The 26,095-nt window shown below is 42.4% G+C and overlaps 1 protein-coding gene across 3 annotated transcripts; it reads right to left on the bottom strand.

The window, feature by feature from the left end:
* Positions 1 to 662: 662 nt before the first annotated feature.
* atp2a2a (ATPase sarcoplasmic/endoplasmic reticulum Ca2+ transporting 2a) lies at positions 663 to 25,479 on the bottom strand. Of its 3 annotated transcripts, none has more exons than XR_191613.5 (21): positions 24,917 to 25,479; positions 23,922 to 23,939; positions 23,730 to 23,812; positions 20,715 to 20,819; positions 19,701 to 19,839; positions 12,088 to 12,168; positions 11,523 to 11,608; positions 10,890 to 11,354; positions 8,539 to 8,627; positions 8,358 to 8,460; positions 7,320 to 7,451; positions 7,104 to 7,223; positions 6,790 to 7,008; positions 6,371 to 6,706; positions 5,999 to 6,219; positions 5,611 to 5,813; positions 5,419 to 5,504; positions 5,201 to 5,334; positions 4,969 to 5,086; positions 1,842 to 3,441; positions 663 to 1,310 (listed from the first exon to the last, which is right to left on the bottom strand). XR_191613.5 is itself a non-coding variant. In XM_004567322.5 (21 exons), the coding sequence occupies exons 1-21, from the start codon at positions 25,032 to 25,034 to the stop codon at positions 1,297 to 1,299; spliced, it is 2,991 nt and encodes a 996-aa protein (XP_004567379.1). In that variant the 5' UTR covers positions 25,035 to 25,478; the 3' UTR covers positions 663 to 1,296. The 3 variants fall into 3 exon arrangements, 2 of the variants coding, with proteins under 2 accessions (XP_004567379.1, XP_004567378.1); XM_004567322.5 differs by having other exon boundaries at positions 3,321 to 3,441; positions 24,917 to 25,478; XM_004567321.5 differs by having other exon boundaries at positions 663 to 3,441.
* Positions 25,480 to 26,095: the final 616 nt, after the last annotated feature.

The raw sequence follows: 26,095 nt of genomic DNA, 5'->3' as shown, positions 1-26,095 counted from the left end.
CAGCTCAACAGGGTACATTCATGGACCCACAATGAACAGTAAGCAAATAAGTTACCAAACACATTAAAGTTGAGGTGATTGAATAGGTGATGCTTTATTTTGAAAATCCTAAGGCTTCTTCCGCTCTGCTCTAGCTGTGCAGGAGGGGTTTCAAATGGAGTGTGTCAGGGGGGCTGGATTTAAGGTGGACTCTGGAGTCTCACTAAATATTTGCACAAGGGTGCTCACACATTCCTCCAAAACTGCACATTTTCTTTTTATTAGCTTAATCTTTATTTTGAAAATCATTTCCTTTATTTCATAAAATAGTTTTTCCTCACATTTAGGTTAGTTTTAGAGTAAAATTTATTTTAACAGGCTTGGGTCAGATACGCAGTGGGATGAGATGCTGAAACACATTAATTCAAATGTTGATTCACATCCCTTCCCTTTGTTCAGTTCCAGCTGCTTCATATTTCCAGCCAGCATCAGGATCACAGCTGCGTCGAGATCATTCCTAAAAAGGCATTTTATAGTATTGAGCACATCTTTTCTGATGGTAATGATGAGCTAACAACTGGTAGCCAACAGAGATAAATGAAACTGATGCTCCAGAATGAAGTCATACTGTTGTGGCCTGTTACAGTCGTCCTGGACAGCAGTAAAAATTCAGCGACAAACTCTTAGTGTATGACAGTTTTAATTTTATTTACCTGAAACCAAAGTCCATGTGATACGTTGTACAATCATTTCTGAAAATACAGTACAGCAGTTTGGCAAAAAATGCCAGTGGAGGGACCGCCTGCCGTTAAAAGGGTAAAACATCAGCATCGCTGCACACCTGCCTTCCCAGATTTGGCAAAAAAAAATCTGCTCATCTCAGTGTAAAGCAAAAAGCAAAATCTATTATCTCATAAAAGTATTTCCTTAGGAAAGATGAACTGTGTTTTTGAACTTATACATAATCTATTACATTTGTCTGGTAAAACAGATGGCTGACTGAGCAGACATGCACCATAGAATAATGTACAACTGACTGTACAAGGTACTAAGCTCTTAGTCTAAAATGAAGGCATGAGGACTGTATGGCAATCTAAGGCTCTTCATGCAGGAGGATGGAAGGACCGATGAGGCGGAACTGGCTAGTTTCTATCAGACATTCATTTATGGGCATTCTGTAAAAATGATGTGTGAACTTTCTGAGCCCCTGTCATCACTTCACTGGCATTCAGCTCTTGTAAGATGTGCTGAAAAACACACATGCACAACACAAAACCAAACCAAAGTTTCTGCTAGGAATTTACAGGAGAGATGGGCTTACTTGGACTTTGCTGTAAAGGGAAAAAAGAAAAGAAGAGGAGACAGGAAGAAACAGATCAATGGACACGAGAAATCACAAAACAAGGTAAAAAGCATCTGAGCAGCAGATCATTTCAATGAATTTCAGAGTAATAAAGGCCATGCAATAAAGAAGGGCAGAAGATTCATACAAATGCAGTTCAAAAAAGAAATACATACAACACCGTGTCCTGTAACGGTGTGGGGGCGTTTAAATGCCAGCATCTCTGCCAGTTGCCCAAACATGCTGCAAGCCTACATTCAAAAATAAGCGGCACCAGCAGTAACACTGAGCCCGTTTAAAAATGCACAAGGTTCCCATTTCTGCTCAGTGTGCATCTGGCACTTAGTGACATTATAAGCTCCTGTTTTTGTACCATTTAAAGTATTTACATGATAAAACACAAGGAGCAGTTATTGCTGTCATTTCGACACGAGCAATGACAGACTGACAAGCTGTGTGTGCAACCACCATACAGACGAGAGCGCGGCAGTAGTTAGCATGCACGTCAAAGTGTACTCACTCTGCAGGTAAATAGGGGGAAGGCGTGGGAAGAAACAACAGTTAGCTTTTCAAATTAAAAAACAAAAAACACTCTCTGGTCTATCGGAGCGCGCATGCAGAAAGGCTACGCTTGAGTAAACGGGTGTGAATGTATGCAGGAAGAAATGAAATGTATAGAGTCTACTTTGTGTTCTATGTACAGATATACACACGCCTCCGACAGCAGCCAATCAGAGGTCTGAGCGCCTATCAAACCGTCCACGTTGTGCTCAGTTTGCAAGACTAACAGCTTCTTGGTGCCTTTTTACATATTCAAGTACAGTATGTGCACATTTTACATACATAAAGATTACTGTCGTTAACACACAAAATTAGGACTGAAACCTTAGAATGAATCTCATAGATTTAACTTTAAAAAAACAAAACTAAAAAAACAACAACAACCCAAAAACAACACCCCCCCCCACACACACACACACACACACAACACAGACAAATGTGTTTTCTTCAAGTAAATAAATTTAACAACAGGCTGTACCAAGAATTTACTCAAAATCAAGCTGGTAACATGTCTTTGTCCCCTCTTCCCTCAAATAACAGAGGAACACAAAAAAATATCTATCTATATCTAGATATAGATCTAGATATAGATCTATATCTAGATATAGATAGATATATCTATATATAGATCGATATATCGATATATCTCTCTCTCTATATATATATATGCACATTAAAATACATGTGAAGATTTTGACTCTACTGGTGCTTACCTCAACACTTCAAATGATCACATATGAAATGACAGCTTGGACAAATGGGTCATTATGGTCAAATCAGCAGCACTGAGGTAGCTGTGCTCTGCCTACTGCAGAAAATAATGAATGAGTACGATGCAAAATGTGATTCATGCTTGGGCAAATGTATTCTGCTGAAAGTCTTTGCCCCTAAATTAGTATTGAACTAAACTACGCAGTCCTCAGAAATCTCCATTCCCCAAATTATAAAATATTAATTATTACAGAATAGTAAATAAATTCTCTCTGTACAGCTCAACATGTCGCTCCAATGCAGTGGGCTTCTCTAGCTATTCTCAAAGGGGGTCAAAACAGAGAAAAGCACAATGGTAACATGGAACATAAATCATGTCGGTAAAATATTACTCGAGCACCGGCCACCCAAAAATATGTGCAAGTCTAAATGTACTTAACAGAGGCGTTCTGACAGCGGTTGGAGAAGGTGTAAATGCTGTTGCTGTAATTTGTTCCGAGTTAATGTAACTGTGTTAGATGTGTGCGTTAATGTCCACTTCACACTGGTGCACAAGGAGGGTAGTGTACTGGAGTCAGTCAGGGCCACAAGATGGCAGACACGTTAGTGTCGGTGCTGTAGATCCACAGCACCAGGGGCAGGGAGATGGCCACAAAGGGCCAGGAGATTCCCTCGGCGCATGCAGACAGAGAGCAGCCTTTGCTTGTCGGCTTCTCCAGTTGTTTACCGAATTCCAAGTAGTTCCTGGCCATAAACTTAAGCAGCTCGTCCAGGAGAATGACGGGCATCGAGATCTTCAGCACCATCAACCACTGGGTCATATCCAGAGGGGTGATCTGAAAGATGACCTGGGAGGGAATAAGCAAATAACTTACAGCTGCTTTTTAAAGAGAGCGAGATAAAGATTTATGAGGATTATCACCGCATGGGTAACACATAAAACTCTACCAATGTTTTCTACATGAGCGTAAGAAGTGTGTGGTGACGTTTATTCAGCTTTTATAAAAATACACTGCTTTGTGATGAGCTCAGAGTCGATCGATCAACACGGCTCTTATGTCAGTACACTCAATGTGTAGCTGGACACAGGAGATGGTCAGCCTCAAAGATGGGAAACAGCGGTGAAGAGATCACCTGGGTGTTTATTCCCTACCAGATAAAATGTCTAACATATACAGAGTTATGTTTTTTTATGTTGGTGGTCCCAATAATTTCTATGAAGTATCTGAAAATGTAGGGCAGTCAGAGAGTACTGTACTGTCATCAAATACATCAGTACTGGTGTAGTATTGATATTTCTTTCCAAAAAACACAAATTTACATTTCAGATGAAAATGGCTCTATCTGGCATCTGCTGTTTTAAATAATCCTTAAACTTCCAAAGCCCATCCTGACAACACCCAGTAATCACAGGTGGGCCATCCACACCCCATCCCTCGCTTGTAAGTGGCTCTAACTATGGAAAGTATACTAATGGATATTCATCTTTTGCAGGAGTTTACACTGTTATTTACTAATTATTTATTTTTAAATGTTGGCACATTGTTTAACACTTTGCTTTTAAAGTCTGTAAAGTACCAGCAGACTGCTCTCTTTCTCTCCCTCCAAACCAGCAGTCATATCCCTCTCTTGCACTCGCATTGCCTCAGCTCTGAGAGCTTCATCTTTGGCCATTCTGAAGCTGAAGCCAAAGGCTCTAATCAGTTTGGCCTGGATACAAATGGTACTTCACCACACTGATGTCCACTTCAGAGGATTATGGAGGGAAAGCCCTCCATGTCCAAAGATCCCCCTGTGGCAGCGGTGCCTTGTGATTCTGTGTTGCTCATCATTTTTCACTTTAAATGTTACAGAGAAACTGGCCTCACATATCCACGCCTGCTCCATCCCACATTTTTAATGTTCAAAGCTATGCAGCCGGTAACGTTAGCCTGAACTGGGAGTGAATTTCCACTTTAACCTCCTAAGACCCAAACTCTTTCATGGCATGCATTTTTAATTTCTCTTTGCCATTTGGGCTGATCGGGACCTGATGAATGTAAAAATAAAGAATTGTCTTTTTAGCCAATGTAGTTTCAGAGAAGAGGACATCAGGCCCTCGTAGAGCAAAAGTTAGTGTTGTGGTCTAGACAACCCAAAATGTGATGTCCATATGTGGACACCAGGTCCTAGGAGGTCAAATAAAGTTATTTGGATCTGTTTCCCCCCCTCATGCTCCACCTTTCAAGGTCATTTTCCCCCTAACAAACAATAATAAATGGCCACTAGATGGCATCAAAATCCACATAAAGACCAAAACTGCAGCAGACAGATCACTTTGACTTGTGCCAATGTCATCAAGTCATGAACACACTGTTCTTATTTTTTAAACTTACAGGCAGAGGTTCCACATAGAGGATGAGGAAGTGGAGAGACATGGAGAGACAGATGGCCCCTAGCAGCCAAATGTTCTCCCAGGGAGGCATCCGCAGCAGGGACTGGTTCTCTGACAGGCTGGACAGGAGGGAGCGCACAGATGGTGGATCTGGTTATACAATCTGTCTATCATCGTGTCATTGCAAATGGTTCTTTCATGAGAACTCCTCCACTCTTTAAAAATACCCTTACCTGTTCAGAGCATTGCACATCTCAATGGTGACAAGCACGGACAGGGCCATGGTCATCGGGTAGGGTGACTCAAACACGTGGCAGTCCAAGCCATCAAACTCTGGGTTGTCTGGGCCACACTGGAGGAAGTGGCTCTGTGTGGAGGAAGAGGGGAGAGTGAGGGGGAGGCAAAGAGCGGAGGGAAGCTGAAGGATGTTCTCTCAGACAGACGTACTTACCAGCTGGTACAGAGTGACCTGCGGTCCATCATCAGAGATTGTAAACCACCACGCAGCAGCTCCCACAGTGGCAGCACCTACGTAGCCTGGAAGCAAAGACAGCAAAATCATCATATTACTCACTGGATGTACTGCAGGAAAAAAACAAAACAAAAAACAAGACAGCTCGAATCCTGCTCAATTTTAGTCAACCTCCAATAGCCAGATATCTGAAGAATAGCCAGCCAGAAATCAGGGGCTCCTTAGCATTGCGAGGAGGCTTCTCCATAATGTCCAGATCTGGGGGGTTGAAGCCAAGGGCGGTGGCAGGGAGGCCGTCTGTCACCAGGTTGACCCAGAGCAGCTGGACAGGAATCAGGGCCTCAGGGAACCCCAGAGCCGCAGTGAGAAAGATGCTGTCAGGAGAAACTATTCCAGTCAGAAAGTGCTAATGATAAACTGGAGCAAATATGACCTTAATATTATCAACAGCATTGCTGTGTGAACGTAAAGCTGTAAAACGACAGCTTTTTTTCTCAGCTTCATAAAAAACAGAAGACTGAGCAATAAAGAGCTCTAATCTCCTCTGAAGAAGACTCACCAGACGACCTCACCCACGTTGGAAGAGATAAGGTATCTGATGAACTGCTTCATGTTATTGTAAATAGCTCTGCCTTCTTCAACGGCGGCCACTATGGAAGAGAAGTTGTCATCAGCGAGGACCATCTCAGAGGCTGACTTGGCCACGGCAGTGCCAGAGCCCATAGCGATGCCGATCTCTGCCTTCTTCAGCGCAGGGGCATCGTTCACCCCGTCACCGGTCTGTACACAAACATGTTCTTTATAGCAAGTGTTGCCTTTTTCTTCAGTAACAACAGCAAATCAACCCAATCAACACGACCCTTACAAAGCCAAGAGAATGAACCATTCACGCAGAAATGGGCAGTTTTGATCAGTACGACAAACTTCATACCATAGCAGTGATTTCATCGAATCCTTGCAGGAACTCAACGATCTTGGATTTATGTGAAGGCTCGACGCGCGCAAAGCAGCGCGCACAAGTCACAGCCTCCCTCTGGGCATCGAGTGTGAGCTCATCAAACTCCCGCCCAGTGAAAGCCATGTGCTCAGTATTGTCCTCCTCGGTCAGGATGCCGATGCGGCGGCAGATAGCCACAGCTGTGCCCTTGTTGTCCCCGGTGATCATGATGACGCGGATGCCAGCCTGCCGGCACAGTTTGATAGAAGCAGCTACCTCCTGTCTGGGAGGGTCCAGCATGCCGACACAGCCGACAAACGTCAGGTCAGACTGGACACAGAGACAAAGATTCAAATGAAAGTCTGCTCCTGGAAAGAATGTGCTACAAGTAGATTACGCAAATGTATATCCACCTCATACTCGATGAATTTGGCAGTGTCAGACAGTATCATGTCCTCCATTTTTGGTGGGCTGTCTCGTGTGGCCAGAGCCAAGCACCTCAGGGTGTCGCGACCTGTCCCGTACTCACGGATAACAGACATGATCTTTTCTTTGATGCCTTGGCTGAGGGGAACTTTGCTGTTGCCAACTCTGACATGAGTGCATCTCTCGATGACTCCCTCTGGGGCTCCCTGTGAGGAAGAAGAGAGGCATAAAACATTAACAACACAGCAGAAGACTGCAGCGAATGCAGATCGAACATCTGCACGTATTACACTGGGTATACCTTCACAAACATTTTGCCCATGGTAGAGCGGGACTTGTTTGGGCTGCAGTAGACAGACATGGACTTCCGGTCTCTTGAGAACTCCAGGGTGAACTCCTTCTTCATCAGCTGTTTGATCACCTGATCAGACAAAGAGACAGAGAGTGAGAAAAAGCTGCTGAGCACGAACGGTGGGAATGTGCAGCGCATGCAAGTGAGGGAGCTGATGTCACTCACTGAGTTGCAAGCATTGGCTCTGTCAATCTTTGACAGGTTGTGAACTTCAGTGTCGAAGACATTCATCTTCTCCACCAGACAGGTCAGCGCGGTCTCCGTGGCCTCGCCGACCTTCTCGTACACCCCCTTCACCTGAAACATCCAAACTTTCACTCATTTCTTTTCTAAAACATCTTAAATTTGCCCAAAGACTGTGCATCAAAGAAGGATTTAGCCATCGTTAAGGCTACTAGTAGTTGTTTCGATGATGAGTGAAGGGGAGCTGTGACATTGTGCTACATTCCTGCTCATTAATCTTTGTAGACGAATAAAGTGTTTATTCACCTGGCAAAATATAGTGTTTTCCGTCATTCACGATACCTGCATGATGGATCTCAAGCCTTAATTACTCACTGTGTTTAGCTTACACACATCTTTGCCAAATGGAGTGCGACTGCTTTGGTGATTTCAGTGCCTTTGTGAGCTCGATGGATACACTGTACAGACCCGTTTATGAGCTGAAGTTGGACGATCCATGCTAGCAACCATTGCTTTGTTTTAGTTTGCCTCATTAATTCATCATGCTGGAGTTCGCAGTGTGTTTTTGCATTTCTTCCAAACATCATTTGCCCATAATCTGAAGTATTGCAAATGATCATGACTGTTCTGAATGTCTGTTATTTGTAGTATATTAATAATATCAACGGAAAAGTTGTGATTGGCTCATGCGGGTGTCATCAAGCAATGATTTGTGTAGCACTAGACTTTGGTTTGCGCTCTGTTGGTGTAGCACACATGACCAGTATCACTCTGTTGTGCTCATTTAGTTGTGGGATGCTAAAAATCACAGCTGAGATTAAAATTTTATTAATTTTTCAACCCTGGAAGCTACATCTATCTTTCATATACAGTCTATAAGCGAACATAAAAAGATTATTTCACTTAAATCCAAATGTACAGAAGGGTAGCAGCAAAACAGGCAGTCATATGTAATCGTTTTCCCCCAGAACTGAAAACTGCACTAAAACACATAAAATAAGCAGCAGGAAAGGTGCAGACCTCGTTGAAGTCCAGCGAGGAGTCATTGCACAGGGCACAGATTGTGGCCAATTCAACCAAAGCATCATAGTGGGAGGATTTCACTGGTTTACCATCCTGGTACCTGAGGACAAGTACAGAACATCATGTTACCATGTATTTAAGGATCTGCCAGTTATGGAGAAGCTATAAAAGTACTCACACTTCACCCTCGGGGGCGTAGGTAGAACCTGTGATGGTGAACTCTGACAGAGAGCAGCTGTCCCCTTCAGCTTTGTTGACAATGAACATCTGGAAATGAGAAGAGTCCATGGGACATTAGAAGACATCACACAGATCATGTTAGTGTTTGACTGAAATACCAGAGTCTTTATTGTCAAACCACAAAACCTCCAAGTGAACTCGAATAGATTAAAGGAAAAAAATAAGATTATATTATTAGGCTCTTTGCAGATGATGCTATTGTTTGTCTGTTATCCTAGAAGACTTTGGCAAGTATTCAGGTTGTGAATGAAATCTAACAGACTCAAAATCCTTTCATTAAATGAATCTTCTGAGCAAAAAATGAGAGAGAAAAAAAGATGAATTGGAAGGTAATAACAGTCAAATATCTAGGAGCTGTGATAGTAAAATAATTTAAGATAATTAAAATAAATTATACCCAGATTCAAGATTCAGGGAGATTGAAGCCCAAACACTGCCTTCTATCTGGACTGGCACAAAAACTGAGGTGATGAAAATAAATGCATTGCAGAGATTTCTTTTTCAATGCATTCCTCCACATCTGATCTACAAATGCAGGTTAAGACGTGAGGCATGATTATTTTGATTCATTTGTGCTGAGAGGGGACCAAAGCTGAAGACCTCTTGAGTTAAGGAGATGCTGTAGCTAAAGTGAGATTCTTAATGCGGACGATTCCCTTTGTGTCACACAAGATGAAAGATATTTTTACATATACAAGAAATATTCAGAGGTTAAAAAAGCAATAATCAAATTAGTATATTATATAAAAATATAATTTACACTAACAGAAAAACATTAGTTTTTGTGACCTTTTGAATGAGGAAGCAAACTTCTTCATATTCTTCAAAGTTAGCCTATGAAAAACTAAAAGGCTAAACCAGAAACAACTGGGGAAGACAACTTTAAAAAAAACAAAACAAAACAATGAAAGCACTCAGAACCTGAAAAATCACAGCGGAGAACATGAACACTCATCCACAGACTGAAAGCAATGGGGGATGTGGTCGGAAAAACTTGATTTGTTTCTTTATTACAGCTCATATTAAAAGTACACAATAACTGTTGCAGCAGAAAAAAATGACAGTAAATTGGCTGCAACGTTAGAGTGTGTCTCTGTGAGGGGCAGGCTGGGTGGCCTGCTGCCTAATGTGAGAAAAGGCTGTTTAGTTTCTCTCCATAAGTAAACAGAAGAAGCTGCCAGGGAGCCTGACTAAAGAGAGAAGCTGTGCCCAAAAGGAAGACGCCGCAGTGCCAGGCCTACTCCCGCAGGAAGCTTTGATCATTTCGCTCACTCACAAACAAAGATGTACAAAGCCACACAGTATACACACAAACAGGGCTAGTCAGAGGCTGCTTATATCAGAAAATGGATGAGGACAATCAGCAAGCCCTCCTGCAACGACTAGCCAGACATAAAATCCTGGCACTGCCCTGCTGCAGTATATTTAGAGCAAACAGGCAATCCATTAATTATTTCAGTAACCAGTTGAACACTTTCAGGAATGATCGTGGCCTGTCAGAAAAGGATTTAATAAAAAGGACGTACAATCACAAACTACATTTAGGCTGCATGAATGTAGATGGTGTTTTTGCTATGTTGTTATTATTTTATTGTACAATGTTGGGTGCAAATGTATATCTGTAATAAACGATTCAAGTGAATGAGACGTTGCTTTTTATTAGTAACCATGAGTGTAAAGTCAGTGAGCACACCTCTTTAAAGGCTTTTGTTTGCATGTCCCGACTCTGTGTGAATTACGATAAGTCACTACAGTAACTGCAGAATCACAAGGCTATTTAATCACGGCCAACTCAATGTGCAGGGACTGAAACAACTGACAGTAACTGTAAATGAATGCCACCCTTATTCAGGCTGTGCCAAAGTTCTGAGACAGCAGTGAACAGACAACTAAAGGGGATTAAACTTTAATAAATGCTGAAATGTACTTTTTATGTGGGGCCAAGTAGCACAGAGAGAGAGGAAGAGAAGAAAAAGAAACTACAAGCTCACTGCTTTGCAGCTTGGTGACGCAAGGTCAGTTATGCAACAGCAGTAGTGTAAGTCATCTAACTCCTCGATGCAGATTAGAGCAGTGAAAGCGAGCTGCCTTCTCGCTCAATAACCAGAAACTACCATTTCTCTGCTTACAGAGAGCATTAGCATTTTATAGATAAATGGAAGAAACTGCTGTCACCTTATCCAAACATAAAGTAGGGACAACAAATACAACAAAGGACTGACAACCAACCTGCTCAGTAATGCAAAAACACTGTTTCTGTGTGTGTGTGAGGGAGAGAGATAAACTCACTCTGCAAACAGACATCTGGTTGGTTGTCAAGGTTCCTGTTTTGTCAGAGCAGATGACAGAGGTGCAGCCCAGAGTCTCCACAGAGGGCAGGCTGCGGACGATGGCGTTCTTTTTGGCCATGCGGCGAGTGCCCAGGGCCAGGCAGGTGGTGATGACAGCGGGAAGACCTTCAGGGATGGCAGCCACAGCCAGCGCCACAGCGATCTTGAAATAGTAGACAGCTCCACGGATCCAGGAGCCTCCGTGGACGGGGTCATTGAAGTGTCCGATGTTGATGATCCACACGGCGATGCAGATAATGGAAATGACCTTGGATAGCTGTTCGCCGAATTCATCCAACTTCTGCTGCAAGGGCGTCTTCTCCTGCTCCGTGGCTGCCATCTCGTCACGGATCTTACCAATTTCTGTGTTAACGCCAGAGGCAACAACCACACCCACAGCCTTCCCTGCAGCAATGTTGGTACCCTGAAAGAACATGTCACATACGTGTTGGTTCAAGTGCAACTGATATCATCGCGCACATCCTCAAATAACAGAAACTTGTTTTTCCAGGAAGTGTACAGAAGCTAAACACATAAGAAGTAATAGGAATCAGCAGGATGTGTGTGATAACTCATGCAGACTCGGGCTTACAGAGAAGAGCATGTTCTTCTTGTCTTGATTGACGGCGCGAGGGTCAGGCACGGGGTCGGTGTGTTTGATGACAGAGACAGATTCACCTACGAGGACAGAGGAGGGTTAAACCGGCTTGCATTCTTCTGTAGATGATTTAAGGAAGAACGCTCAGCCAGTCGTCTCCACAGGCAAATCTGCAGTGCTGGTTATTCATCTTTCAGTGATGATTCACATGAATGTCTCAGAGGAAAAAGGTGTTAAGTGGGAAGAGCGTCACAGCAGACCTCTGGGCTCATTCTGTTCATCAGTTACTCAAAGCGACCAAGTTGAATTTTGTTTTTTGACCATTTATTCAGACAAACTGACCTCGGTTTAACTTACTTTAAAAGGCTTTGTGGTGATACTTGTGTTTTAGCTTAAAAAAATGAATTAACAATCTCATAGGGCAGTTATTCTAAGAGAATAAAATAACATTTGTCATTAGGTAAGCTTTAGTCTATCTATCCATTACTTAACAAGGATTAGCATTCAAATAATTAAAAAATGTCAACTTTGATGTCTGCCATCAGCAAAAATATCTTACCAGTCAGGATGGACTGGTCTACCCTGAGGGTCGTGGATTTGATTGAACAGATGCGGATGTCAGCGGGCACCTTGTCTCCAACTACAAAAAGCAGATCCATAATTAGAGAGAGAGGAAAAACCCATACAAATAAATATGAGGAGAACAAATACAAATATCAAACCAAAGATAATGCTACTGAAAATTGTTACAAATCATCTAAAGTTGATTAATTATATTAAAAGATTTAGAGAAAATACATTGCAATCTATGCATATAAGGAACAAAACTGACAGCAGTAGTTATCTTTGGGCAATTATCAGGAGCTACATTGGAAACAGACACTTCTCTCTAGAGGCAATAACTTCATGGCCTCAGGCCATGTTAGTGAACCCAGTTTGTTGCTGCATCCACAAATCCCAGTTAAAACTCATTACATGTAATGTAAACCAGATTCAGAAATGCTGCCACCTTGTCTGGGCCTGAGCTAATTTAAGATGGACTGGAGCAAAGTTCAAAACTTTCCTCTGATCTGATTAAACCAAATATTAAATGAGTTCCACAAACTATGGACATTAAATGCAAGAAGAGTGGAGCATACAAGTTAAAGTCAACATCTGTGACAGGGATGGGTGAATTAGTGCGCAAAGCATGGATGACTTGTGCATCAGTGAAGACACCACTGAAGCTGCAATTAAGAAAAGGTCTTTTTCAGTGAAGTTCTTGCCTATTTCAGGAAGATAATGTAAAACCTAGTATTGCACATCTATCATCAGCATGGCTCAGCAGTAAAAGGTTTATTAAAAAGAATCATCCGATTTCAAAAGGCTACATCTTATTAAGTAACGGACATAGAAGCTTGTGGTAAATTTTAACATCTATGGCTAAATATGAACTTTCACCTACAAAACACTGCAAACATCTATGCAATACTCAAACTTGTCCCATACTTTAGTGAGCATGTCTGGAGTAACTGCAGCTCAACCTACTCTAACAGTACATGTTTTGATTGCTGCCAGTTAATATGCTGTTTCCCTGTGATAAGAGCATCGATGTGCAGGGGCTTGTGTCTTCTTCAGGGCGTGACAAAGGCAGACATAAATTCTTAGGCAGTGAATCAGTCACTTCGCTAAAGCCTACCTCCAAACAAGTTCCAGGATACATTCAAAGCTAAACGATTTAGCACGTGAGAGAAAGATTTCAATCATATATCCAATCAAAAAACAAAAGCTAACAACAAAGGAGAAAGGGCACTCTTAACTCTCCACCCATGCAGTCCTTGTACAGTACCATTTGTGGGTGGGTGTACTGGCCAAATGAAGATTTAACAGATGAGAAGGTGTTTATTTTCTACAGGCAGTAACTCTGCTTTAGAGTAAACTAAATTTATGAACCACAGCTCACTATAGCGTGGTTGTTATGCCTCACAGCAGCAAAGGAGTGCTGCCATTGGTGTAGGATAGAGAAGAAGAACCAAAGACAGAAGGAAATGAAGGACTTGTGAGCCATAAAAGGCTAGTCTCAAAGGAAATGGCCAATTTGGGTACATCAGAACTGCAGTGACCCAATTCAGCTTCCTAATCTTACATAAAGGCAATGGAAACTGGGGAAATGGCTCAGGCTATGGCACAGTTCTGTGGGTGTAGTCTACTTATACAGGCCTACTTAGTTAAAAATGTAAATTGTGTCACATTGTTACAAAAGACTCCTTGAATACAATATAGCTAGAATCCAGGAAACGGCACTAGGCTGCCAAATATCTAAGAATGTAACAAAACATCTAAACAAGGCTGAAGTGGAAACTCACCCAAAAACAAATAGTGATTTTTATCAAATGTACCAGTGTCCAGATCCAGACTGAGGGAGACAGGTATTGTATGGCTAAACCAGCCTTGGCCTTGAAGGAGGAGAGGGGGGAAAATAGCAATGGGACCACTGACGCATGCAGCCAAAAAAGGAAAAAGAATTTCAACCTGTTTCCCAATCTGCTGATCTGGTTTAAATGTGGCCCTACGATGGCAGACATGTTCTCATCATTGCCACAGGAAGAGACAGGCAAGATGCAGAACACAGGAGCAACTCGTCTGCATTACCTTGGAGTTTCTTATAGATGTTTGGAATAGAAGCTGCAAACATATTTTATGAGTGCATCTATACAGTCTAATCCAATGCAGACCCTTGCTCTAGTTATGTGTACTCCAGCCCCCCTGCTCTGTGAAGGTTGATTTCTCACTGGGAAGCATGACCCTATGTAAAGTTGGATGATCATCAACTCATCAGAGTGCCAGAAACACTCATCTGTCAGCAGGCACTGGCCAATTAAGGCAGACAATGAAAGGATTTCTGAGAAGACAAATGTTGAGCTCAGCTGCATCTTTAAACTATCTCAATGTGGAAACAGACGTGCAATGGAAGATTTGCTTATGAGAAGGTCACGCACCTGAATCAAATGGCCTGACACAGGCTCAAAGACATTTCACATTACAAACCAAAGGGGAGCTTTCACAGAACAATGTGCAAACCAGAGACCGTGAAATGTCAGTGAAATTCACCGACTTGTAGCAATGGCAGGAGAAATAACCATTAGCAACATGAAGTTAAACTTTGAGCTAAAGAATTGAAGCGACTACCAACAGGGACAGCTATACGAGGGCAAGGAATTCATTACACGGGTAACTATGCAACCAGAGCCTGGAGCATCCAGCGACCAAATGTCAGCTACAAATCAATGAGCAAAACACTTCACATATGGAAGAGCTGAAGGCTGCCCCCCTGAATTCACTGTCCTAGTTACACAGCTGTAACACTTTACTTCAATTATAGATGTCAAATAATTTCATTACAATTGAATTAAAGAATTGCCCATACCTAACTTTTACTCAAACTTGCATCCTTTCTGGCTGTGTAACACTTCCTGTGTCACGTCATTACTTTCAAAGAAATACAAACTTCTTAAGGAGTGCTGAGCCAAGACACCAGGAGCTAGAGGGCCAGCTTGCTAACAAAGGTTCCTACTGATGTTCTCATGCAAAGTAACCAGTGCTCTGTGACGCCGTGACACACTGGACCTGTCTTGAGGCTGTGTTACACTGCAGGCCTGCTCTGGTGAAGCGAGTATATATCATCTGTCCCTTTGTGTCAACATCCTACTTGGTAGCAGTCCAAGCATTTCCAGAGGCATGACCACGTCTTCACCTCAGGGCTTGCCAATGGCTCAAACGGTTTACAAATTTAACGGTGGCGAAAGCTAAGACCTGGTGATACATCGCCACCAATATGACTCCCAGAGGTGCCTTACAAACAGAACAGGCAAAGCAATGACTGAACTGAAAGTACCAGCTTTGACTGGCACTTGCACCTGCTGTGCGTTCAGGGACAGCGAGTGGTTATGCTGGCCAGGCTTCCTTGGGGCCGGCCAGGAGGCTACATGTGCTGATGGCAGCTGAACAAAAGCCTGAGCTCCTGTCATGTAGAGTGGGCTGTTTCAGAAGAGTCAGCAGGCAAAGCTTAATGCAGCTTTCCAGCACATCTCTGACTAACTACCTCACCGTCTGCATTTACATATTTATGCAAACTGATCCGGTATTAGCAAATGGTTTATAACAGATAAGCCGCTAACCTTTCATTGGGTTTAAAAGTTTGCTCCTCTATTTGGGACCAACAATGGAAGAAGTCCAAAGCAGGGAAACCTAACCAAACAGTCTCATTTGTGCAAGTTTACTTTTTGCAAGGACAGTTTGTTGTACCAATGTCTCCTTTGCCCTTTGGCCATTGCACTAGCACATTTCCAGAGTAATGGGTGAGATTCAGTTGGGTTTTTTCCCTGATCAGCAAACAAGACCTGAGTAAGTGATGTTTAGTTAGCTGCTGCCTGGTGAGAGAGATATGAATATAATCTAAGAAGTGACATTTTTCTAACTTCCTGCTTCTGTGTTGTCACAGATGCAAAACACGTGTCAAGTTTTGACCCCGGTTATGCAAGCACCATCTCCACACTGTCTCCCTGGGATCTCTGCTGCTCTTTGTCTGGTATGAATCTTAAGCAGCAGCAGCTGGCTGGAGCTCTTCATAGCATGCAAGTGTTTCTCTTGCCATAGTAACAAATCTTATCCCAGGACCAGGAGCACTAAAGTTCCAGCCAAAATTAGCCAAGCAGAGGATGGTAGGAATTCCATATGTTTGGCACTGCAAATTTAAATTGGAGCTGAGAACAATGCCATATCAGGTACTGATCTAATAGATCCAACCATAATAATAATAATTTACATGAGTATTTACCACAGCCTACTTCAAACATGCAAAGATGTGGACATTTAACTCACTGCCATCGAAAGAGGCCAAGACGTATACAAAAAAAAAAAAAAAAGAAGTACAGTTTGTATATGGGCTTTAAAGCTTGAATCAATAAAAGGTGACACGAGCAAACAAAAGCTCATTGGTGACATCATCAAAGCGGTTCCTTAAAGTCTGACATCTCATCCCACCTTGAACCAGTTCTGCAGTATTTAATGTGCACTGGTCCCGGCCTTCCCCGAATTTAAATACTGCGCATAACATGTACAGGCCTGCTTCTATCGCTTCATCTTACATCAAAGACTGCTGCTGCTAATTTCCCAGGTGTTTTTCTCATATTTTTATGTTAGTAATTCAGCATGTGGAAGTACTGAGACACTAAAATGTTATTTACTAATTAATTAAATAAATTATACATTTAATTACTATTTATTTTACAAATAAAAATGTTATTCTACATTATTCTTTTTAACCTGCTTTGTCTAGTTCATTTATTTGTGTGGTTTATATTATTTCCCCCTCATTTATTCTACAGTAATGCTATTTTTAAAACTTCGTACAGCTTTGTTATCTGTTTTTAATTATTATTATTATTTTATTTCTCTTTATTAGCATTTATGTTTGCTCCGTCTTAAAGGGCTCATCAGTCTTCATCAGCCGTGAGTGCGGTTTAGGTAAACAAGGCACCTTAAGGCAGCTTTGTTACACGTGATTTATTCAGACACTTCCATGCATACTCCTATCAACCCAAGCTCAACCAGTGCACTGCTTAGTTTGAATGAAACCCCTGTGACCCTCCTGGACTACATCAGAGGGTTGAGTTTTTTGAAGTCCGCTACTCCGGCTGGCAGGATGAAACCATTTCTCTCAGCCTTGCTGAAAAGTCAGAAGCCTCTGCCAAAAGACAGTCCCTCAGTGACATCGGACGATTGCCAGACCACATTAAATGCCACATACTATCCATGGTGTCTGGAATCTCAGTGGAGGGTGCCGGTGCTGATGGGCAGGGTCCCTGTGCATTGAGCGTGATAGGGCGGTTTGGTTATTCACAAAGCACTTCCCTATAAGGTCATCTCTCTCTAGCACAATAGGAGCAGATGAGAGATCCTCCCCCTGCACTCCCCTCCACAAGCCCAGACTCCACAATTTCACAGGCAACAGGGAACAAACACACTGAGCTCTGCCGCTCTGAGAAAAGGCAAACATCCAAATCTGCAAACCCTTAAGGGGCAGCTATTACGCTCATTTCCAGCTCCATATTTTTTATTCTTGGACTCTTTCAGAGTAGCTTTGCATGACTCACATTCAAAATGTATTTATTTATATAGCTCATACTGGAGCTTGGTTGAGACTCTCAGCTCATCCTGTCTGAAACCAGTTGTTTAAGATCCCCCTCCCCTCACAAACACAAGCTTTGTACGCCTGGTGGATTGGGCTTCTGTGCTTACAGCTAGAGCTGCGTACCTGAGCTCTCCATATCTTAATATGGATGGATGAAAAATATCTTTACATATTCACCTCACTGAAAAAAGCCGAAAAAAGGTTTCAATTGAGTGTTCAGAGCAGCAAGTAAACTGACAGCTACATGCAAAGGACTTCAGTTCAGTGGACTTCACGTTATCTGACAATGTGACTTTTTAGGGATTAGTTAGGTTGAGCGATGTCAGCATTTGCTCATTTTAAAACCGCTTCATATTTATGCTATAGTAAATGTCTGATTAATAAAACCATTACAAAAATCTACTTTAGATAAACGTCTGAAAAATGCATTTAACAGAACGTAATCATCTCCACTGTATGTTCAGTAAGAGTTCATCTGTGAGGCTGATAAGCGAGTAGGAGGCAGCGTTTAAACACACAGCGGCAGCAGCCTCACAGAGAGCCGTGCAGTTTGGCTGCTGGTTATTCTTCTCACGGCTGAGGCAGCCACAGAGGGTTCATCTCTGTGTCCTCTATCGCAGCTCAGCTAAGCAGCCTCCCAGCCAGCATCTGCGTCATCACAATCCTCCTCTGCATGGCAAAGGTCACTTTGGAGCTTTAGGAAAATATTATTCATTAAAAAAGGGAGCCTGACAGGAACCATTGTAAAGGATAGTTGGAGGATCAAGCGAGTAAGTAGAGCTGATGAGCAACTCCTGACTGTGGGATAAAGCATCCAAGTCGTCTCCCTGCTGGGTTGCGCTCAAGCTGCTGACAGCAAAGCCTCCAGCTACCTTCATCAAGAGTTTTTAAATAACTAGGTCTCTAATATGCAAGAGCATCTGACTCACAAGTTTCTGTTTTAACCGGAGCCAAAAATTGAACTCAACTTCTTATGAACCTAAATTAACATGTCATGATTAGCACTGTCAAGAAAGTAATTTACATATAGTATAGAAACATATCCCAACTAGAAGGATATGCGATGTTAAAATGCAGATCACTCCTACTTTCTGTGCCCTTGTCAAGGTCACTCAGGAGTCCCGCTGAACACTGTCCCACGTCACCTGCTGTTCCCCCCGAGCAGGAGGGGAGGGGAAGAGGCTGACACCTGTCATCTTCACGACTGTCACTGCCTCTATAAATACAGCATTCTATAATCCATAATGAAAGCTAAAAATAAAACCCACACGATGCACCAAAACGCTAAGCATCACTTGAGGGGCTTAGGTTCAAACAGAGTATCAGGACAGCGTTTGAAGGACTCATTACTCCGTACACGCGTTCCCGTTCATCCCTCTGCAGTATTACATACGTTTGTATGCCGTAGGGGAAACTGCACTATTAAAACCAAAGCCTTACATCCTGAGGATTTCAGCTGCTGAAATGCGCTGACTGCAGGGTGGGAAAGTGTTGAGTTGGGATGACACTTTAGAAGCTTTGCAAGCTCACACGCACAGTTACAGTAAGTGGGCCTTAACAGCATGTGTGCGCAGCCCTTTGAGACAATGGGTTAATAGGAAAATCTCAAAATACATCAGCCTTACAGGGTGAGTCACCGTGCTGCTGCAGTGGCACTTGGGGATGGGGGAGGTCTGAGCATGTGCTAAATAATACATGTCCATACCTGGACTCATATGACCTGACCATTACCTGAAGCAGAGCCAAACACAGACGAGGTGCTATCTTATGAAAACACCAGATGTCTCTGATATTTAAAAAAAAAAGCCATAAGGAAAAATAGTCTTTCAGAGTGAAACTGTGGCATTAAATTGCCAATTTTCTGTGAATTTCAAGGTTTATTTCTATCATGTTCATGTGATGCCCTGATGCTTCTTTTATGAGAGAGAGGTCTGTCAAAGCCAAATCTATTTTTTCCTAAACAACGCGTATAAAAGCATTACAGATGCCGGTCAACTTACCAGCAACCTCCACTATGTCACCAGGCACGATGTCTCTGGCCTTGATCCTCTGCACAGTTTTCCTGTCCTGTCGGTACACTTTCCCCATCTCAGGTTCATACTCTTTAAGCGCCTCAATGGCATCTTCAGCATTGCGCTCCTGGTGAGAAGAAGATGAGATTCAGGGCAAATATTTCTGAGTTGCTGTACAGCAAACTATCACGATTGCAGAAAGCTGGACGCTTCCTTTGGAGGGGCACTGACTGTTCTCGCCGGATGTGCGTGCATCTCTCCTCGGGTTGTGTTTGGGGACATTTAGGTGTTAAGTGTATTAAATTTTCTCATTTTCCAATCTTACTCTTCACCAGCAAGAAAAACATCACTCAAACCCACACAGTTTGAAAATAAATAAATAACTAGAGAAAGGCTGCTGATGAAAACCGGCAGCCTGTTCCTTTTGAATAGGAAGTCTTCTTTGAGACAAAAATAACTTTCAGTGCAGTGTTTTTCTGCATTGCCTGTGAAGTTTAATGGTAAAACCTCTAACTCACAGCGGGGCTGTAACGCAGATACAAGGAATGTTTAATTAAACATGCAGTACTGTTACGTAGATTTCAGTACTCGAGCCTCTGAAGGAGATCGGGAACCCAGTTTGAGCTTGTTTTTTCATTTTGGATGATCAGATCATGTTGCACTGGATTACACTGCACTGGACGCAGGATCAAACTGATAGGGGTTATTAGTAAACTGATAAGGGATATTTATTTGAAGTCTGTCACATTGGTGGCATCTGATTTAGCTCGGCTTTATTAGGATTTTTTCCCTCACACTGACACGCCTTCAATACTAATATAACTGTAGTTTAACACATTGCTTTGAAATGCTAAAAATACCACATTCATATTCATGAAATTAGATTTTTTTTCAACAAAAATGCACTAAACCCTGATGATATTCAGACATAGTGCTCAAACTGTCCAAAAACAGAATTAAGTACGAATAAAAATGCAAAGCTGTGATTCGCTATGCTCTCACCTGCCACACGCCGACGATAGCGTTTGCTATAAGAATGAGTAGAATTACAAAAGGCTCCACAAATGCGGTGATAGTTTCCTCTCCCTCCTCAAACCAGGCCAGGACCTGAAAGAAGTCAAATAAACCATCAGTATTTATTAGACATTTCACAGAAAAGAGAGCTCCCTGCCTCGTGCTTGCATATAGCACAGCTCCATCTGTCCAGAATCAACCTTACATCATCATCATCCTATGACCAGAAATGTGTTTTGTAAGGTCACCTTAGACCAAATACAATCTTGAGTTGAAGTGAGCTTTTGTGTCAGTTTTTCGGGGAAAACAAAAACAAAACTCTGCTCTCATCCAAGAGAAGTCAAGTGTCTCTGAGTACGACTGTTACCACTGTGGCTTCACAAAAAGGGGACAAAATCCAGAAAGAACTAACCACGGTTTTTGCATGGAAGAAAAAAAACTAAAGCTCACATCTCTGATAAAACTTGACTGGTTATTTCTTTCAAAAAGAGATCCCTTTTTAATACTGCCATGTTGATTTTATGTGAGGATTTAGCCATCTGCCAGAATCTTCACATTAAACTCTGAGATTATTAATAATTTAGGATCATCAGCAGCATATTTTTATACAATATCTGGGAGAAAATAATATCCCATCACACGGCGAAAATCCATACATGTCATATCATCCCTGAATACAACACATTCTTGTCCTCAATTTAAAATGGAATAACAATGTTCAGAGTTTTGTTGTAAACAGCAGACCTTTAAAATTCCTAGTTAGGTTAGAAACATTAGAAATGGATTTATTCTATTCATTGTGAGCAGCTGGTTATATACTCATATGCACAGTGGTATATAAACATACATACATTGTAATTACTGGTTTTTACTGTTGCTCTGAAAGCTATAAAGCTTGGCTAAGCTGTATATGGACAGAGGCTACTTCATGAGTAATTCATTCAATAATGCAAACAGGTGGCTGTGGAGAAAGCTGTGGGGTTAACACGGTCAGACCTCCATTAAGTTAACACTTTTTAAGCCTGTCAATTTTACTTAATTCACATCACGAACACCAAAGGACCAGTCTCAACATTGTTACACGCACACACTCAAAACTGCCAGGAAAAGAATTACAGTATATTGACCCGGAGTCTCATTTGGCTTGCTGTTCCTGAGAAAACGGTCTTTAAATTACCCTGTCTGTCGCAAGCAATTAGTTAATCTGCCATAATGTATAAAGCAATCAACCTCAGTAAGACCCAAGTGTCTGACTGCAGTGGATGCCAAAGACCTTTGAATGGCATAATTCAAAAAGGCAAGCATAATGCTTTAATAGCTCATCTCAACACAGAAGTGCTTATAATGCGCTATTGTATGTCATGGCATACAATACATGTAAAGATACTATTCTAACCAGCTACCCTCTTCATTTTAATATAATGGCAATCTGCTTGTCGATGAATTGATTACTAAGAAAATAGCAAACAAATGTTAACTGTGGTGTGTTAGAAACCAGAGTAACCTCTTCAAACATTAAATCCATCCATCTAAAATCCATACACACTTTTAATTAAAAATAATAATAACTAAAATAATACACTCTGAAATACTCAGACCAGCCCCTCTGACATTGCTGCCATGTAATTGGCTGATTAGATATTTGCATAAAGAGCAGCTAAACATGCAGTAGGCGAATGTGAATCACTCATCCAAGCACATTCTTCTGGATATGGTTTTTAGTTTTCTAAGAGGTTTGATGGTTATATACACATTAAATTTACACCGACGCTGGTGTGCACTTCTGTCTGATAGAGAGCCCTCCCACTGAGGGGTGAGGAACCAAATTTGGTCTCGAGTGGTGCTCTGCTCCACTGTCAGACAGCAGCGACTGACACCTCTGTATCACCTGACACCACTCTTACCAGCTCTCTCTCTCTCACACACACAGGCAGCCTCAGTTATCAAAGTCTTCTTCAGCCATCTGTTAAGTTAGCAGTCATTTATAGAATTAAATAGCAAGGATGAATCTTTGCAGTGCTAAAGACTGCTTTAAAAAAAAAAAAGAAGAAGAAAAAAGCACGACCATATCTGACAGCAAAATGTAGCAAAATAAAATGCTTTTATTTTTATTTTACTCAATTTAGCTTTTGGGAGCAGATCAGAGAACATGTTCTCATTTACTTGTTACATTTTATCTAAACACAGTAGAAGAACTTAAGAGACAAGAAGAGATGTGCAAGGTAACCATGATTCCACCTTTGACATAAAAGATTGTTTTAAAAAGTCTCTTCCCTGCAGCTGACAGGTACATTTCATAGGCTGCAAGCTGCATGGTGGATCTATAGTTTATACCATGTGGAAATGTTCACTTCATTTAGCTTATAAATTGGCTCAGACACATGGCAGTGACGCTGTTATGTAAGTGTAAGCCATCAAACATATATCCATGTAGCATTGGATGCCTGCGGCCCGGACGAGACCGAGTGCAAGTTATTACACAGCAGTCACGCTTGGCGACTCAAATGTCTTACTTGGCACATGGTGATAGCAACTCAATGCTGCTACTGCTGTTGTCACCATTCCTCAGACGGGCTGCTAGCCTTCTCAGCTGTTTAGCTCCCATATGTGAGTGTAACCATAGGCACGTTATACAAACTGAAGACGTTCACACTTCAGCACTATGCGCTGAATAAATAATGTGCTGCCATTTATGACACCGGGCTTTATAATAATCCCATCTGCGGCTTTGGCTTCATGTAAACACTTTCAGACAGAGGTGGAAAGAGGAAGCTATTTGAGGGATGTGAAAAGGTTTCTTCTGACTTTAAGATTAGCACATCATCACGCGGACACGCAGGGGGTGACAGCACAGGGGAGTTAACGTTGAGAATAAAACTAAGAAGCTCAGCTGAATTTCGAGAAGAAGCCCGCAATTCAGTTTCAACTCACTGAGCTTGGGATGAGATGACTGAAAGCAAGTCTGTGTGGTACATTAAAACAAACGCTCTAGCATATACTTACAAAAGATATGCATGCAGCCAGCAGAAGAATTCGAACGAGCAAATCTTCAAACTGTTCGAGGACGAGCTCCCATAAAGATTTCCCTGCAAAGAGAGGGAGAGAGAGAGGAGGGAGTTAGTGAAAAACAAGCCAATCGCAGAAACTTGCCAACATAAAAATGATGGGAGTGGTGTGAGTGACAGCAGTGATTACCTTCCTCCGCTGGTAACTCTGTGTGTGGGTATGCGGTTGTCAATCCGGGGATCATACAGGAAGCAGGCAAAGACGAAAAAATAAATAAATATATATAAGTAATATATGAACACAACAACAACAACAAAAAGTTTCCCACTTGAGAAACAGCAACTCTCTGCATGTTTGTGAGCGCTACTTTCATAGCTCTAAATCTCAGGCACATTTAGGTGTCAAAGCCACCAGCTTATTCTCAGTTTCATGTGAGACTTTTGCTCAGTGATTATTCAGTCATAAACAGTGAAAAAGAGGGGAATTTCTGTATGCACGCCTCTGTTTGACTGTTAAACCCATGAAAGAAATCACACTGCAACTATTTAATACTTTTATATGCAAGACCATATGTTCACATTTCTAGCGCCAACAAGGGTACATAATTTACATCAGTGATGCTTTATTACACAGCAGGAATAAATATTTAAATAAAAATCCAATCAGTGCAAAGGTCAAAGTGAGCTAGAAGGAGGGAATACCGTCCATGGCCTCCCAGTTGATATTAATATAAAACAGCTGTTTAAGCCTGGGACAAGAGAGATTAACTTTGGCAGTGTTGGTCCAGTAAGCCTGTACCCACTGCTCAGTGTCCAGTGCACATGTATTACAGTTTGCTGAGGAACATTCAACAGGGTTACCGTGTGAAACTACCGCGCCACATTTCCCCGCTGCTGTCAGCAGTGTGGCCGCGATCACAGGCGGCTCACGCACTGTTACCGTGCACAGCTACGGCCTCTGAGTAATGATTAACTCGTTACTGTGTAAAACACGGGAAACCCTCGAGGTGACGTCAGCCAAATCACCATACGGTCTGATGATGATGCTGGCGACTTTTACCCCGCATATCAAAAACTGAGCTCGCGCTGCCCACGCCACCGTGACATGACACTTTCACGCCGTGTCTCGTTCGCAGCCGCAGCGTTTTTGTTTTTCCGTCGCTTTGCGGTTTTAAGCTGTCGTACCGTTTAGGCCCCATTTCTCCCGCTGTCGTTTCACCTCGTCCAGGGAAAGTCCTGTGCTTTCATTGACGCTGAAATAACTGTAAACTTCTTCCACACTCTTCGTGTGAGCGTTCTCCATGGCGGATAGACGGCTCCTTCTCACTCAGCTGTACCCGAGAACACCGGTGGAGGATACCTTGTGGCTCCCTACCCTGTGAGGACTTTTAGAGCAGCGAGGACTTTGTCAGCTCGGATAGCTATCGGCAGCTACTGACAGAGGTGTAACGTGTCCCTTTCTCTTCTCGGCCCCTCTTAAGATTTCCTTCACGACAGAAATTTTGTAGCCAAATTCCTCTTCCCCGCGTGGTTACTGTGCGCCTCCCGTTATGTCCGAAAATAGTGGGAAAGTGTCTGCAGCAGCGTCCCGTGCCGAGGACTGCATTCACCCGGTCCAGTCCTCCTCTGTGCTCCCGTGCCGTACCCTGCCTCACCGTGGCGCAGCTCTCAGTGGCTTCACGCTCTGCCGACAGTCTGGTTTTATCAAAGCGCCTCACTGCTGCCCCTCTTCCCTGCGCTGCATGTGGACTCATATCATTGGACGACCGCGTCAGCTAAGGAGAGCCGGAAAAAAACCGGAACATAACCAGGAAATGAGAGGCCGACATACCGGGGGGTTTGTTTTATGTAAGCCGTGAAGATTGGGTCACTTCGTACAGTGTGTAGGGTCACTATGCATTCATTTTAAGTGTTTCATATTGCCCGCCACGTCTTCCTCAGTGTACCTGGCAGGTGACACTGTTATAGTGGTGTGACACGTGACGTCCTGGAGCTATCAGTTGGCTTTATACGGCTGACAAGTTATTCCTTAAGATACCCTTCCACCGCTTCATGAATGTCCAAGTTGAAACAGAGGCGCATATATATATATATATGTATAATGTGTGTGTGTGTATAAAATGTTTAATAGTTTAATAGACAGATTTTTCTGGGGAAAGGTTTAACAACTTGTTCAAAAACAAGTCGAGAATAGACATCACTACGGAAGAGGATTAGGGCCACTGGGGGAAAAAAAAGAATTCTGACTTTAATTCTGAGATTAAAGTCAGAATTCTTTTTTTTTTTTTCCAGTGGCCCTAATCCTCTTCCGTACATCACAATAAAAACACAACATCAGAAATTTATTATAATATTTTGAGAGAA

Source organism: Maylandia zebra, linkage group LG12 (assembly GCF_041146795.1).
Source record: "Maylandia zebra isolate NMK-2024a linkage group LG12, Mzebra_GT3a, whole genome shotgun sequence".
NCBI lineage: Eukaryota > Metazoa > Chordata > Actinopteri > Cichliformes > Cichlidae > Maylandia > Maylandia zebra.
The sequence above is the reverse complement of the archived record's forward strand: the minus strand, read 5'-3'. Positions and strand labels throughout refer to the sequence as shown.

What these genes read in the sequence shown, in the direction of transcription:
- atp2a2a (XM_004567321.5), bottom strand. Translation starts at nt 25,034, where the DNA reads ATGGAGAACGCTCACACGAAGAGTGTGGAAGAAGTTTACAGTTATTTC. An exon ending in AGAAGAACATGCTCTTCTCT is followed by an intron (nt 11,355 to 11,522) that starts GTAAGCCCGAGT and finishes ATGTTCTTTCAG; the next exon opens with GGTACCAACATTGCTGCAGG. An exon ending in AGGTCACTCTGTACCAGCTG is followed by an intron (nt 5,335 to 5,418) that starts GTAAGTACGTCT and finishes TCCTCCACACAG; the next exon opens with AGCCACTTCCTCCAGTGTGG.